The following is a 15,834-nucleotide window of genomic DNA, read 5'->3' as shown; positions in this document are numbered from 1 at the left end:
TCTGAGCACTAGTGACTGGGTTTTACCCCTTTCTCCTGCTCTTCCGGCCTGCTGCTGAACACTGAACACTTTCCCTTGTTACCCTCCAGAGAGGGACCGGGTCTCCGGGAGCAAGGTAAGCCTATTCTTAGGTCCCTGGAATTCTAATGAGAGCACTATCACATTAAAATCCAAAATGGTTGCCACCTGTAAAGATTAAAATGGCTGCACCCTCAGTCACTTTAAATATCCAAAATGGCCACCGCTTGTAAAGATCAAAATGGCTGTGCCCTCGGTCACTTTAAATATCCGAAATGGCTGCCATGTGTAAACCATCAAAATGGCTGACCCTTTTGGACAGCAGAAAGTCAACAGTTCATGTTGTCTCCCACCGTGCTGTTTCCCTTCCTAGTCATAGACCACCAGCACAGTCGTCCCTGCAGACCTTGGTGACCAGGGCTGATCTTTAGGTCAATTCTCAGGTCCCAACACCACTTGGAAATATTCAGGCTGTTGGTGCCACCAAGTAGCTGACAGTCCCACAGCTCCGACCATCTCTGTACTCAGTATTTACATTCTGGTTTTTCCACTAGTTGGTGCCTAATCCACTTCTGCATAGTTCCTTTCAAAGCACAGGGCTTCAGGCTTATCTTCTGTATCTCTGTCAATTGGTTTTTCTTTTCTTTGTTGAAGAGGGTCTGTGTCGCTTGTCTGCCTATTCCTCCATCCTTGAAATGTTCTGTTTTAAACCAAAAAATTTTTATTGTGATTTGGGTACAGATTAACATAGCAGATTCATTTTACTGTCAACAGTTCATGCACATTTGGTTTCACAGCCCCAATTATAATCCCCAACCTCAAAAAGCTCTCCTCCTTGTGACTACTCCTTCCCTGTGCCCTTCTTACCTATACATTCCTGTCTGTCTAGCTTTTCCTCTATACAAATGCTGCTCTTCTGATGTCTCATGGTTGATTGATCAAAGGGGTACATCTCCCTGGAGTAGATGTTATGCTTGTAGTTCTTTCTTCTGTTTGAGAGCTAATCCACAGAAGTGCGTCCAGTTCCAGGCCCGAAGGATACAATGGGGCCGCAGTCTTGGGGGTTCCACCAGTATCTGTCCAGCTGTAATTCTGGTCATTTTTGTGGTTTTGAGTTTTATTCCTTATTTTTCTTCCTATTTATCCAGGATCTCCAGTTTTGATCCCTTTCTGAGTGGTTGGCATTAGTAGCTGGGCACCATCTAATTCTGGTCTCAGGGTCATGAAGGGTGAGGTCCCTGTGGTCCATAATATCCTTGGACTAATTGTTCCCAAATGATTTTTATTTTCTTTACTCTTCTTTGCTCCAGACGAGGGGAGACCAGTAGTTGCAGCTTAGAACAATATTTTTATGTACTGTGTTCAAGACTGAGCCCACAGGCCCGGTGACTTTCTCCCTCAGGGTGTTTGGTTGTCCTTGAGAGGTCTTGAAATGTTTTTTTTGATAGTGATTAAGATGCTGTCCCTCTTCACTTTGTTGTTCTGGGCATAGTAGACCATATGATTGTCTGATTCAGAATGGCCAGTACTCATCCATTTTAGCTCACTAATGCCTAAATCATTGATCTTTATGCATTTGATTTCATTTTTCATGACTTCAGTTTTCCTGTATTCATACTTCTTACATTCTATGTTTCGATCATTCATTTTGCAGCTTTTTCTTCCTATTTTGTGTCGTGCCACATCAGCACATGAAGGTCCTGAGAGTTTACTCCATCCGTGTCATCAGTCTCCTAATATAAACATAAAATCATATTGTGCATTACTCCATGTGTTCAGGGAGGTTATTGGTTTTGGTTGTTACCTAATTTTTAGCACCTAGGTCTCAGAGATACTTGATAAATATCCAAAAGTCTGTTTTTAGGATGATGTGTCTTCTTCCTTTCCTTCTCTTCCAACCTGGTACCTATGAAAATGTTTTTATCAATGTCCATGAAACCTTACCTAATTTATCTTTTTTCCCCCCTTTGGTTTATCATTACCATTTTTCATTTATAATGCTTATCACTTAAGTGATATATCTCCTTTTCTAAACTGGAAATTCCTGTACTTTTCCACTAAATTTCAAAATTTTTTAATTAACATTGAGGTAGAGCTAGAGGTTCAGTACTAGAGGGACATTGTTGTTGTTATGTGTCGTTGAGTAGGACCGACTCATGGCAACCCCTCCTTGGGTTTCCGAGGCAGCATCACTACGGAAGTAGATTGCCCCATCTTCCTTCCGAGGGGTGGCTGGTGGGTTTGAACCGCCAGCCTTCTAGTTAGCAGTCAAGTGCCTTAGGCACTACACTACCAGAGCTCCTAGAGATACATAGTGAGAACGTATTAAAAAGCTTTGTATGTAGAATAAAAAAATATTTAAGGACTTAAAAAAATGTTTTTATAACTGCTTTTTACTTTCTCTCTAGATGCGGAAATGTAAATTTTGCCAGAAGAACCAGCTGTAATCGATGTGGACGGGGTAAGTATGTAAGGAAAACTCAGTTACAATTATATATACAGATGATTTCTTTATTTCTCCAGGATCAAACTGTGTTGTTTTCTATTTTCAGAGAAAACAACTGAAGCCAAGATGATGAAAGCTGGGGGAACTGAAATAGGAAAGACACTTGCAGAAAAAAGCCGAGGCCTGTTTAGTGCTAATGATTGGCAGTGTAAAACGTATGTGTTTCAAATTATTGTCTATTTTTCCATAATATATGCAACCACTACTTGTTAATAACATCAAATCTTAATACCAAGGTAACCTTTTAAATCAAAGATCTGTTGATTGTTACAGAGTCTATATTTGACAATTTATGTGTAAGAAACTTTAAAATGTTTTTTACTTTTTTAAAAATGGTAATATTACTTGTTATTAGGATTGGAGCTCTGGTAGCATAGTGGCTAAGACACTTGCCTGCTAACCAGACGGCTGGCGGTTCAAAACCACCAGCCATTCCTCGGAAGGAAGGTTGGGCAGTCCTACTTCTGTAGTGATACTGCCTCGGAAACCCAAGGAGGGGTCGCTATGAGTCGGGTTTGACTCGACGGCACATAACAACAACAACAACAATCAAATACTTAAAGTGAGGTAATATTCTCAAAAAATTTTAGCCTCTGTCATTAATGTGAAATAAACCAAAATATTTATTTTGCCTGTCTTCAAAGTAATTTTTGAATCACAGGTTGCTTGGTATGCATTATTGCTAATTAAGTAGGTTTTTTAATATTTTTAATTTTCCAATTTGGATTAAAGTCAGTATTGATTTTCTAATTTCCATCTTTTCTGCTATGCAGGTGAATCATATATCTGAAAGACCCATGGCTGTTGAATTGATTCTAACTTATAGTGACCCTATTGTACAGAGTAGAACTGCCCAATAGGGTTTCAAAGGCTATCATCTTTATGAAAGCAGACCACCACATCTTTCTTCCATGGAGTGGCTGGTGGTTTGAATCACTAACCTTTCACTTGGCAGCCAAGCATTTAACTAGTGTGCCATTAGGGCTTCTTCATATGAAAGAGAACTGAATCAGAAGGGGGTTGTACATAAATTTCTGATTCTGTAGATTTTCCTGCAACAGATTAATGAATCATTGTGGATGTTGTATGCTGTGGGATTCAGTGCTTGAACTGTGACTCAAAAAAAACAATAGTAACATCATTTGGAGGGTATAAGGTTACTTTTATTTGTGGTAAATTTAGAAACTGGGAAATTAGAACTTTTCATTTAAAATGTTTTTTTTTCCCCATAATGTATCAGGAAAGAGCTCTGGTGGAACTGTGGTTAAAGAGCATTGGGCAACTAATCAGAAGGTTAGCACTTCAAACCTGCCAACTGCTCTGTGGGAGAAAGATGAAGCATTCTGCTTCCTTAAAGATTTACAGCTTGGAATAACCCAATTATGGGGCAGTACTACTCTATCCTGTAAGGTCGCTATTGTTGTTGTTAGGTGCTGTCGAGTCATGTCCAACTCATAGCAACCCTGTGCACAGCAGAACGAAACACTGCCCAGTCCCACACCAACTCCATGATCCTTGCTATACTTGAGCTCATTGTAGAAGCCACTGTGTCAATCCATCTTACTGAGGGCCTTCCCCTCTTTCGTCAACCCTCCACCTTACCAGGTATGATATCCTTCTCCAGGGAATGGTCCCTTCTGACAACATGACCAAAGTAAGTGAGACAAAGTCTCTCTGTCTTCCAAGGAGCATTCCAGCTGTACTTCCTCCAGGACAGATCTGTTAGTTCACGGTACTTTCAGCCTTCTTTGCCAGCACCACAACTCAAAAGCATCAGTTCTTTGGTCTTCCTTATTCATTGTCCAGCTATCATATGCATACAAGGCAATTGAAAATATCTTGGCTTGTGTCAGGCGCACCTTAGTCCTCAAGGAGACATCCTTGCTCCTCAGCACTTAAAACAGGTCCCTTGCAGCCACCTTCCCCAGTGCTATATATCATTTAATGTCATGACTGCTGCTTCCATTGGCATTGAGTGTTTGTTGAAATATCTCAATGTGTATTCCGTCAATTCCTGGAGCCAAATCCTTCATTGTAGCTTCACCTTCCTCCTTCAGTAGCATTGGTTCTAGATCATATGCCACCTCCTGAAATGGATGAAGATCGACCAGTTCTTTTTGGTACAGTGACTCTGTGTATTCCTTCCATCTTCTTTTGATGCTTCCTGTATCATTCAGCACTTTGCCCATGGAATATTTTAATATTGCAACTTCAAGCTTAAATTTTTTCCTCAGTTCTTTCAGCTTGAGAAATGCCAAGCATGTTCTTCCCTTTTGGTTTTCTAACTCTAAGTCTTTGCACATTTCGTTACAGTAATTGGCTTTGTCTGGTCGAGCTGCTCTTTGAAATCTTCTGTTCAGCTCTTTTAACTTGTCCATTCTTCCATTTGCTTTAGTTACTCTCTGCTCAAGGGCACATTTCAGAGTCTCTTCTGTCATCCATTTTCGTCTTCTTGTCTTTAGTGACCTTTTTCTTCATCAATGATGTTCTTGATGCCATCCCACAATTCTGCTTTTTGGTCATAGTGTTCAGTGCATCAAATTTATTTTTTCAATAGTCTCTAAATTCAGGAGGGATATATTCAAGATCATATTTTGGCTCTCGTGGACTTGTTTTAACTGTCTTTAACTTAAAGTTGAACTTGCATATGAGCAGTTGATGGTCTGTTCCACAGTCAGCTCCTGGCCAAACAACTACCAGTGATTTTTCGTTTCCAGCTTTTGCATTCCAGTCACCAGTGATGATAAATGCATCCTGATTGCATGTTCGGTCAATTTCAGATTGCAGAAGCTGATAAAAATCTTCAGTTTCCTCATCTTTGGCTTTGGTAGTTGGTGCATAAATTTGAATAATAGTCGTATTAGCTGGTCTTCCTTGTAGGCATATGGATATTATCCTATCATTGACAGCATTGTACTTCAGGACAGATCTAGAAACATCCTTTGTGATAATGAACGCCATGCCATTCCTCTTCAAATTGTCATTCCTATCATAATGTACCATGTGGTAGTCTGGATTCAGAATGGCCAAAACCAGTCATTTCAGCTCACTAATGCCTAGGATATCAATCTTTATGCGCTCCATTTCATTTTTGACAGCTTGCAGCTTTCCTAGATTCATGCTTTATACATTCCATGTTCTGATTATTAATGGTTGTTTACAGCAGTTTCTCCTCAATTTGAGTTGAGCTACGTCAGCAAATGGAGGTCTCGAAAGCTTTACCTTATCCACCATTAAGGCTGGTTCTACTCTGATGATGCAGCTCTTTCCTGGTCCTATTTTGAGAGCCTTCCGACCTAAGTGGCTTATCTTCCTGCACTGTATTGGACAATATTTCTGGGCTAGTCATAAAGTTGTGCAGTAATATATCAAACAGTGTTTCTCTGCTATTCATAAGGTTTTCCCTGGCCATTTCTTTGAGAAGTGGATGGCCTCCTCCTCCTCCTCCCCCCTCATCTGTAAACTGTTAAAACCTGTGCACTATGTGCAACCCTACTGGGTTTGAGACACTGGTGGCACAGCCTCAAGCCTGACAGCAACACGCCACTGTAGTAGGACAAACTGACAGACAAGTTTGTCTCCCTTTGTTGTTATTGTTATGTGCCGTCGAGTCGGCCCCGACTCATAGCGACCCCTCCTTGGGTTTCTGAGGCAGTATCACTACGGAAGTAGGATTGCCCAACCTTCCTTCCGAGGAGTGGCTGGTGGGTTTGAACCACCAGCCTTCTGGTTAGCAGTCAAGTGCTTTAGCCATTATGCTACCAGAGCTCCTTAGCTCTTCAAAACCTCTCTACTCTCCCTACCCTCCCCTTAACATAGATCCCTGCCTCTTTCCTGCCACTTGGGAAGGCCATGGCCTGGGTCCCTCACCTTGTCTAGATCCCTGCCTCTGCTTCCTTGCTCTGTCCCGGTTCCTCCCCCCCACCCCCAGCTGTTTCTCTGCTTTCCCTGGCTTTCCCACCCCTTGGGAGGGCTGTGGCCTGGGTCCCTGGCCTTACCTGGCTCCCTGCCTCTGCTTCCTCACTCTGCACCTTCCTCCCAGCTTTTTCCCTGCTTTCCCTTGCCTCTTGGGAGGGCCGTGGCCTAGGTCCCCAGCTTTACCTGGATCCCTGCCTCTGCTTCCTCGCTCAGTCCTGGTCCCCATATGGTCATTATGAGTTGGAATTCAATTTGACGGCAGTATGTTTGGTTTTTGATTGGAAAATACCAGAATCTCTACATCTGTCTTTTTTCATAAGAAATGAGCACTGTTGATACTTTATAGATTCATATTGCATAAGATTTACTTTCTACTTAAATAGTTCAGTCTATTGTTCCAATCAGAATTCTCCAAATCGTCATACCTTTTCATTTCTGCAGTGCCATTTAAGAAACATTCCTTTATGGTAGTGATTTCACACTGTTGTTATAAGGTGCTATTGCATTGATCTGGACTCGTAGGAACCCCATGTGACAGAGTAGAACTGCCATATGAAGTTTTCCAGGCTGTAATCTTTACAGAGCGAGTTCTGGTGGCATAGTGCCTAAGGCATTTGACTGCTAACCAGAAGGCTGGTGGTTCAAACACACCAGCCCCTCCTCGGAAGGAAGATTGGGCAATCTACTTCCATAGTGATACCACCTCGGAAACCCAAGGAGGGGTCGCTGTGAGTCAGGATTAACTTGATAGCAGTGAACTAATCTTGATAGAGCAGATCGCCAAGTCTTTCACAGAGCTGGTAGGTAGGTTTGATCCTACTAGTTAGCAGCTAAGCAGACTTGTACCGTTAAACCTCAAAGGTTCCTTATAATTTTATCCTGGAAATTTAAAAAAATAATAATAATTCTAGAATGTAGTGTTTTCCTACCTTTTTATTAGTCTGCTAATTTGCTATTTTTTACTTCTAAAGTTGCAGTAATGTGAATTGGGCCAGAAGATCAGAGTGTAACATGTGCAATACTCCAAAGTATGCTAAGTTAGAAGAAAGAACAGGTAAGATACAATCATATTTAAGAAATAAGTTATAATGATGTTGTTGTTGTCAGGTGCTGTTGAGTCGGTTTTGAGTCACAGCAGCTCTATGTACAACAGAACAAAACACTGCCCGGTCCTGTGCCATATTCACAGTCGTCGCCATGCTTGAGCCCATTGTTACAACCACTGTGTCAATCTATCTCCTTGAGGGTCTTCACCTTTTTTTTGCTGCCCCTCTACTTTACCAACTATGATATCCTTCTCCAGGAATATCACTTTCTTAGAAACACAGTAGTCGAAGAATCCATCCTATCCTTATGTGTTTTACCTAGAATTATTTTTGCCATGGAGGGAGAGTCATTCACTTTTTGGGTTTCATATTTTCACAGTTTGTAAAGTACAATGTTAAGGAGCCTCATCCTAGCAAATAGTAACCTTTGGATATTTATAGAAATGCTTTTGTTCTCTCCTTACTCCCTGTTGTTATAGGAATGTAAGAATACCATTTTTCCCCTTACTCATTTCATATCCTAGTGTAACAGAAAAGGCAAAGAGTCCATTTTAAAATACTCTTCTAAAGCTTAGGCAATAATTTTTCAACTTTGATTTCCATTAAAGTCACCTGAGTAGTTTTTTTAAAAAAATACAGATTCCAAAGTACAGAACTGTTAAAGCCTTCTTGAAGATGCATCTCAGGAATCTGTAGGTTAATCTCATACTGACAGTTTTGGAAACCATTGGCCTAAAAATAGCTTACTTTGGCTTTTGTGTTATCAGTGATGAGATGAAAATATTTACTTAATAGAATATAGTTTAGTTTCCCATGGTTAGCAGTTAGCCCAGCCATATCTGTGTACTTCACATGTAATTTCACCACTTAACTATTCATGCATTACTAAATCTAAAACTATCTCCTATATACAATCTTTGTCAAACCTAGATTCCTTTTTGTTAACTACCTCGACTGTCTCTGTTTGGTTGTTCTTGTGATTTAGAGGTCCATTAAAAAAACCATAGACTTTGCCTTTCAAAGACTGCAATGGAAATTCTATTTGTGTTCTCCCATGCCTTTTTTAAAAAGAAACAAAACTTACATTGTCATGTGAAACCATTATAGCCTAATGTCCCAGGCAGTTTTTCAGTCTTCAAATCCCAAATCACTGACTCTCATTCTCAGGACGTGATCAAGTTAGTGTCTTAGTTCTTTGAAACATATATTACATTCATCTCTTTTTCTCTTAATTTCCATCACCACAGCGTTCATTCAGGCCATCATTTTAAACCTGTGTTGATGGTTAACTAGACTCTTGCTCACCTTGTAACATTTTACTTTGGGACAAATTTGGAAATACTATTTTTGTAATGTTTTTGTTAAAATCCTCCAGAAATTCTTAGTTTTTTGTAAATGCTGGTGTTTAAAGCCTTAAAAAGAAGCTAAAATTCCTTAAATGGTGACAAAATTGTGTGTGCATACTCATTCTTTGAAGAAATACTTACTGACTGCTGTGCAAGATGCTTTTATGTGGGTGAGCAAAACAGGCATGAAAAGTTAAAGATTAAGGAAGTCCTTCTTGAGAAGGTGGTACTTGAGCTAAAAAGTGAAAGGTGAATTATGCAAGCAAGGAGCTGAGGAAAAAGCATTGCAAGGAGGAGCAAGCGCCTTATGTGAAGATCCTGAGTCTTGAAAGAATTTGCAATGAACCGAAAGAAGGCTCGTGTATCGAGACTGGTTAGCTCTAACAAACACTTAAGAAATAGAGGTCTTGTTTTGGTTACCTAGTGCTGCTCTAACAGAAATAGCACAGATAGGAGTTTATTCTCTTACAGTTTAGTGCCAGGCTCTAGGGGCTGGGTGGAAGTTCGTTGACCTTGGGCTTCAGCTGCTGCCTGCTGAAGCTGACAAACCCAAGGTTGACAAAAAAGCACAGTCCTATACTACCAAATGACACAGCAGGCCATTGATTCAAGTCCATTAAAAGTCCCAAGATCAGCAGAGCATGGCAGGCTGCTGAATGAAGACTCGGCTACATGCAGGTCCAAGCATGCCAAAAAGCTGGAGACTGTTCCCAAAGCTGCTTCTTACATACGGGAAGTAGACCACATCCCTAAAGCAGCTAATTAGCTGCTCATGGAAGATCCTACCATGGAGTTGATTGCCAGTCTCATCATGGGGAATAACAACTACCAGCTGCCCAGCCACTCAAAACGAGGCCCAGCCAAACTGATACTTAACCTTAACTACAAGGTCTTGTAAACCATGGTAAGGAGTTTATATTTTTCTAAATATACGGTGAAGCATCAGAAGGATTTTTAACAAGGGAGTGATGCAGTCTAATTTCCTTTGAAACCTATTCTTGCTGTTTTATGGAGAAAGAATTGAGGTGGGTGTAAAAATGGAAGCAAGAAGACTAGTTCTTAAAATACTAAAGAGCTTTACACCGAAAGAATTAAGGAAACGTGTACAGACTATGATAGTGATTTCCTCTAACTTGTTTCTATTCATTGAAACAATTATTACCAAATTATGTTCGTGATAGAGAACTGTCGTATTGTTCAAGTATATAGGGAGATGTTTCCTCAGTTGGTTTTTTTGTATGGCATACAACATTGTAATCCTCTCTTTGCTGTCAACAGATTATTTATATTCTTTTTCTGTGGGTCTGTATGAGAAATACGAAAATGGATTTGTATATGTTATGATACTCATTTTAGATTTACTTACATTCCTGTGTAGAATTTCCTACTTGTGTTGTATTTCACTTTGTAAATATTCCTATAATTTATTCTTTAGCTCTCCATATTTTTTATTACCTACTTTTGTAAGTATTTTCAACTTTTAATGTTGATCTTTAATGTTAGTCCTCCTTTATATTAAGTTTTAAACTATTCATACTCTAATCTCAGGATTTACTCATACAATTAAATATACTGAGAAAGAAAATTATACATATCAAGGAACAAGAAGTTATAGATATCTCATTATTACTTTACAGTATTTATAACCCATGATTAACATTGAATAGAGCTATTGTCTTGTGGTGAACAGGCAACTCTTTGTGATTCTGACTATAGCATTTCTTTTTGTTTCAGACTTTGTTTTCATGTTTGATTTTCTGAAAAACTAAAGCCAGGAGTTTTGCTAAGTATAAGTTGTTATTTAAGTGTATAATACACAAAAAAAAACAAACTCACTGCCATTGAGTCAGATCCGACTCATAGCGACCCCTCCTTGGGTTTCCGAGGCAGTATCACTATGGAATTAGATTGCCCAATCTTCCTTCAGAGGAGTGGCTATTGGGTTTCAATCACCAGGTTTCTGGTTAGCAGTCAAATGCTTTAGGCACTATACCACCTGTTAAAATTGTTTCTGAAACTGGTAGGAAGGGGAAAGAAGGGATTATATGAAAGTATTCCAGGATAAACACTGATGCATTGCAGTTTACACTGGTACAAGATATAATGGGAAAAAAGGATGTTGTATTGTGAGTTTTTCAGAAAGTTAAACTTATTACAGCATTTTGTTTTTGACAGTTAGGTCCTTTGTACTATTTTTTGTGTGTGTGACCTATTATGAAATGATGGTGGGGGTGGGGTAAGTGATTTGATTTTTTTTTTTTTTCCTTTTAATGTCTGTGATTAATTGAAAGGCAGAAGTGTAGATTTTCCTTATTTATTTATCTATCTGTCTATCTATCTATTTATTTATTTATTTAACATTTTGTTGGCCGTATGTCAGGAATCATTTGCCTTATATGCTGGTACTGCTCTGGAATATGGGAGGCATTTACTCTGTTACTCCAATCACATACCTCTATTTTTTCAGTAGAATGCTTTTCAAAATCTCTTATCTTACTTTCTCTTAAACTAACTGATTTTCTTACTCTAATCTTTTACAATCATATGTCAAATTACAGACATTACTTGTAACATGAAAGAATAATGGCTTGCTAATCTTGAGTATGTCTTAGTAGAATATTTTTAACTTGGAAATTTATTGGCTATTTCCTTTTTTATTTGTATATTAATAGCAGTCCCACTAAAACCAGTTTGGATGCCTTTCTCATGTCATTACGTTTGCTTTTACAATTAGGAATTTTCTCATACCAAAATTTTTCAGACAACCATCTATAACTGATAAACACAGAAATTTGATTCTTGAGTCTACTCTTCCAATAAGAATTATGATAAACAATAGAGGAAAATTCTTTTAAAATGTAGATACAGCAAAAGTTTGATGAGATATTTCTCATCCGTACAATTCATTAAGTCCCTATATCACATTGGATATTTTTAAAATTGAGAAGAGCTACAGAATCACAAAGCTTTTCTATTGCTAGTGATTTTTCTTTTTTAAATAAATAAAATATACTCTTAAATACTGGTACTTTATTAAATGGCTAAGGAACTTATCATCAGTAAGATGTTCTCTTGCCTGGAGTGATTAAGACATAATGTTTTTATTATTTAAATAAATTGTCATGAGATAACAATTTAATCTCTTTTTTAGGATATGGTGGTGGTTTTAATGAAAGAGAAAATGTTGAGTATATAGAAAGAGAAGAATCTGATGGTGAATATGATGAGGTAAGCTATGGATATTACTGTACAGATTGAATACAAATTGGAAATACATGTTAGAAATTACCTCAAATGGAAAGAATAATTTTAAATGTATCTTTTTTAAGTACAATTGAGTTTTATAGCAGTTAACCATTTTGCAAGACAACTCTTAAAAATGAGCTTCAATATATAAAAATACTTCTTCAAAAATATTTTCTGCTGATAGAACTACTGTGAAACTTTTTTCCTAGTTTGGACGTAAAAAGAAAAAATACAGAGGGAAGGCAGTTGGTCCTGCATCTATTTTAAAGGAAGTTGAAGATAAAGAATCAGAGGGAGAAGATGAGGATGAGGATGAAGATCTTTCTAAATACAAATTAGATGAGGTAAACTGTTTCCATGCCCTGTTGCCCCTTTGTGTTCTTTGAATTATGGTATACCATTTGAATGCTCTTAATAATCTTTGGCCTGTGGTGAAGATATGTTCTCTTATGTATTCATTTCCACAGAGGTAGCACAGAGTTCCCACTCTGTGCCAAGCATTTTTCTGGTTCTGTATTTAAAATAGTGACTAAGACACAACCTCCTATCTTTTAACTTTTTCTTAGGGAACTTAAATTCTAAAGGGGAAGAGCCCTAAATTAGCAAGGCAATTTAGATCGCAATAAATGTTTTAAGACACATGGTGTGATAACAGATAATTAGAAGAGTTACTTTGGTATTAGTGGACTCAGTACAGAATGGAGTCCCTGGGTGGTACATACAGCTGCTAACTGGAAATTTGGAGGTTTGAGCTTACCCAGAGGTGCCTTAGAAGAAAGGCCTGGTGATAATGCTTCTAAAATAACAGCCATTGTAAACATTATGGAGCACACATGTACTCTGATGCACATGGCAGCATCACCAATGAATTAGATTCACCTTGACAGCAACTGGAACTGGAAGGTAAGGAATATTGGTTTTTAGGTGCTGTCGAGTTGGTTCTCACTTAAGCGACCCTGTGTACAACAGAATGAAACACTGCCCAGTCTTATACCATCCTCACAGTCTTTGCTATGCTTGAGCCATTGTGGCAGCCACTGTCAGTCCATCTCATTGGTCTTCTACTTTTTTGCTTACTGTCTACCAAGCATGATTCCCTTCTCCAAGGACTAGTATCCTGATAAACATGACTAGAGATGTGACTCAAAGTTTCAGCATCCTCACTTGTAAGGGGCATTCTTGCTGAAATTCTCCAAGATGGATTTTTTCATTCTTTTGACAGTCCCTGGTATACTCGGTGTTCTTCGACAGCACCATAATTCAAAAGCATTCTCTTCAGTCTTTGTTGTTCATTGTCTAGCTTACCCATGCATGTGAGGTGATTGAAAATACCATCATTTGGGTCAGGGACATGTGGTCCTCAAAGTGACATCTTTGCTCATTAAGCCACCAGTATTCAACAAATCAGACATAGTTTAGTGTGGTTATATCAAAGGAAGGGTTGAGGTGAGTGAAGCAACAACCACATAATTAGGTCTAGAGAGGGTATGTGTTCTGTGGGGCCAGTGTATATTTAGATTAAGGGTATTTAGATCTCATCATAAGAGACCTTTGAGTACAACTAAAGCCATCAGTGTAGAACAGTGTGGACCATTTTTAAGAAACAAAAGGAATTTTTTTTCTTTTTTTTTAACTTGTTTCAGGGTAATGTTTGAGGCAGAGTATTAAGGAGTGATTATCGTTGTTAAGTGCTGTTGAGTTGGGCTCTGACTCATAGCAACCCTAGGTACAACAGAATGAAATGCTGCCCACCACTGTGTCAGTCCATCTTGTTGAGGGCCTTCCCCCTTTTTCACTGACCCTCCACTTTACCAAGCATGATATCCTTCTCCAAGAAATAGTCCCTCTGACAACATGACCAAAGTAAGTGAGATGAAGTCTGGCCATTCTCACTTCCAAGGAACATTCTAGTTGCACTTCTTCAGGATAGACCTGTTAGTTTTCTGTCAGTCCAAGTATTTTCAGTGTTCTTCACCAACACCACAACTCAAAAGCATCAATAATTCTTCGGTCTTCCTTACCCATTGTCCAGCTTTCACATTCATTTGAGGTGACTGAAAATACCATGGCTTGGGTTAGGCACAGGAGAAGTGATTAGAGAGGCAGAATCTATTTTACATAGTTACAGAGATAAAAGGTTACTGTAATAAAAGAGATGTAAAAAAATCATGAGGTCTCACCTAAGACTAAGAGAGATGGATTCCGGTACTCCTAGTTGTGGGGGAGGGGTGTTAATCGAAAATTCTTGATAGATTAGAGGTATTGGTGATTTTTCCACATAGAAAATCTAGTACACAGAACTTTACACATTGGTAGTTAAAACTCTCTAAATATCTAAATCTCTAAATATCTAAATCTCTAAATATCTAAATATAATTGACTCTGAATTTTTGTTAGGATGAGGATGAAGATGACGCTGATCTCTCAAAATATAATCTTGATGCCAGTGAAGAGGAAGATAGTAATAAAAAGAAATCCAATAGACGAAGTCGCTCAAAGTCTCGATCTTCACATTCACGATCTTCATCACGCTCATCCTCCCCCTCAAGTTCAAGGTCTAGGTCCAGGTAAACGGGTACAGGTCAAGGGTAACACCAGTCAAAATGTCAGTATCTAACTTCTTTCTTTATCAATTATTTCTTGACTTACTAAGTTTTCCCTTTTTATTTTAAAGATTTCATTCAGCTCACCTTTTAGAAGATAATGTTTTCATCTCATTACAATAATGTTATTGTCTAGTAATTTCAGAAATAGAGAATTGTAATATGAAGCTTCCTTAGCCCATGTTAGCATTATGCCTTTTATTAAAATAGGCATTACATGTTCAGTTAATCCATTACATGTAGTGATACTTAGTTTTCTAAACATCACATTTAGTAATTTTTAAGTGCATAAAGATCTATATTTTCATTCACAATAAAGACACGTATAGAACTTTGTAAAACGTTAATGAAATCATTTATTTTAAGATGATTTGATAATTTATTGTGGCATCATTGTTCTCAATTAAAGAGCAAATGTAGCCAGATTGGATTAGCATAACTTATAATTTTGAAATTTCCTACAATAAATAGAATTAATTGGTATTGTATTTGAATTTTCTTTATTAGTTTAATATTTTAAATTTTCAATAAGTAAATTAAAAGTTTAGATAGGAAAAGCAGTACCTTAGGGCCTAAGGCATTTGACTGCTAACCAGAAGGTTGGTGATTCAAACCCACTGGTCACTCCTTGAAAGGAAGGTTGGGCAATCTACTTCCATAGTGGTACCACCTCAGAAACCCAAGGAGGGGTTGTTATGAGTCAGGTCCAACTTGCAGCAGTGAGTTTGTTTTTTTTTTTGTTTGATTTGAACTAAACAGTATTCTGCTGAAGAAGTCCTATGTGGTTAGTGAAATTTAATGATACTTAGGAATGAATAACTAAATTCTTACAGATAATTGTTGAGTACTTCATAAGCTGACAACTTTTGTTAGAAGAAGTGATTGATTATTCATAAAGCTAGTATTTTTAAATATATAATTTTTCTACAGGTTGTTTCAAGGAATATGTTAAAAAATGGATTAGATTAATAAATGAGTTCTACTTCATTTGTGGTTTTTAGAATACAGATGAACCACATCTTCCCTTATCCTATGGTTTTCAATAGTATAATTACCTGAAAGCATGACAAGATTATTTTTTCTCCTTTAATTCCTTAATCTTTGAAGACAGAAAAGCAGGGATAGAACAGATGTGCACATCAACATTTAAA

The 15,834-nt window shown here is 38.0% G+C and overlaps 1 protein-coding gene across 1 annotated transcript in view; it reads left to right on the top strand.

Moving 5' to 3' along the window:
• ZRANB2 (zinc finger RANBP2-type containing 2) overlaps positions 1-15,834 on the top strand; it is a 33,475-nt gene that overhangs the window by 10,509 nt on the left and 7,132 nt on the right. The window contains exons 2-7 of the mRNA XM_007948324.1: positions 2,427-2,479; positions 2,571-2,679; positions 7,414-7,496; positions 11,986-12,062; positions 12,290-12,424; positions 14,478-14,647. Coding sequence (XP_007946515.1) covers positions 2,427-2,479; positions 2,571-2,679; positions 7,414-7,496; positions 11,986-12,062; positions 12,290-12,424; positions 14,478-14,647 — 627 coding nt within the window. The remainder of the gene's footprint in view (positions 1-2,426; positions 2,480-2,570; positions 2,680-7,413; positions 7,497-11,985; positions 12,063-12,289; positions 12,425-14,477; positions 14,648-15,834) is intronic.

This window comes from Orycteropus afer, unplaced genomic scaffold (assembly GCF_000298275.1).
Source record: "Orycteropus afer afer isolate SDZICR_OR568_19922 unplaced genomic scaffold, OryAfe1.0 scaffold00213, whole genome shotgun sequence".
Taxonomy (NCBI): domain Eukaryota; kingdom Metazoa; phylum Chordata; class Mammalia; order Tubulidentata; family Orycteropodidae; genus Orycteropus; species Orycteropus afer.
This window is presented reverse-complemented; position numbering and strand designations above follow the sequence as displayed.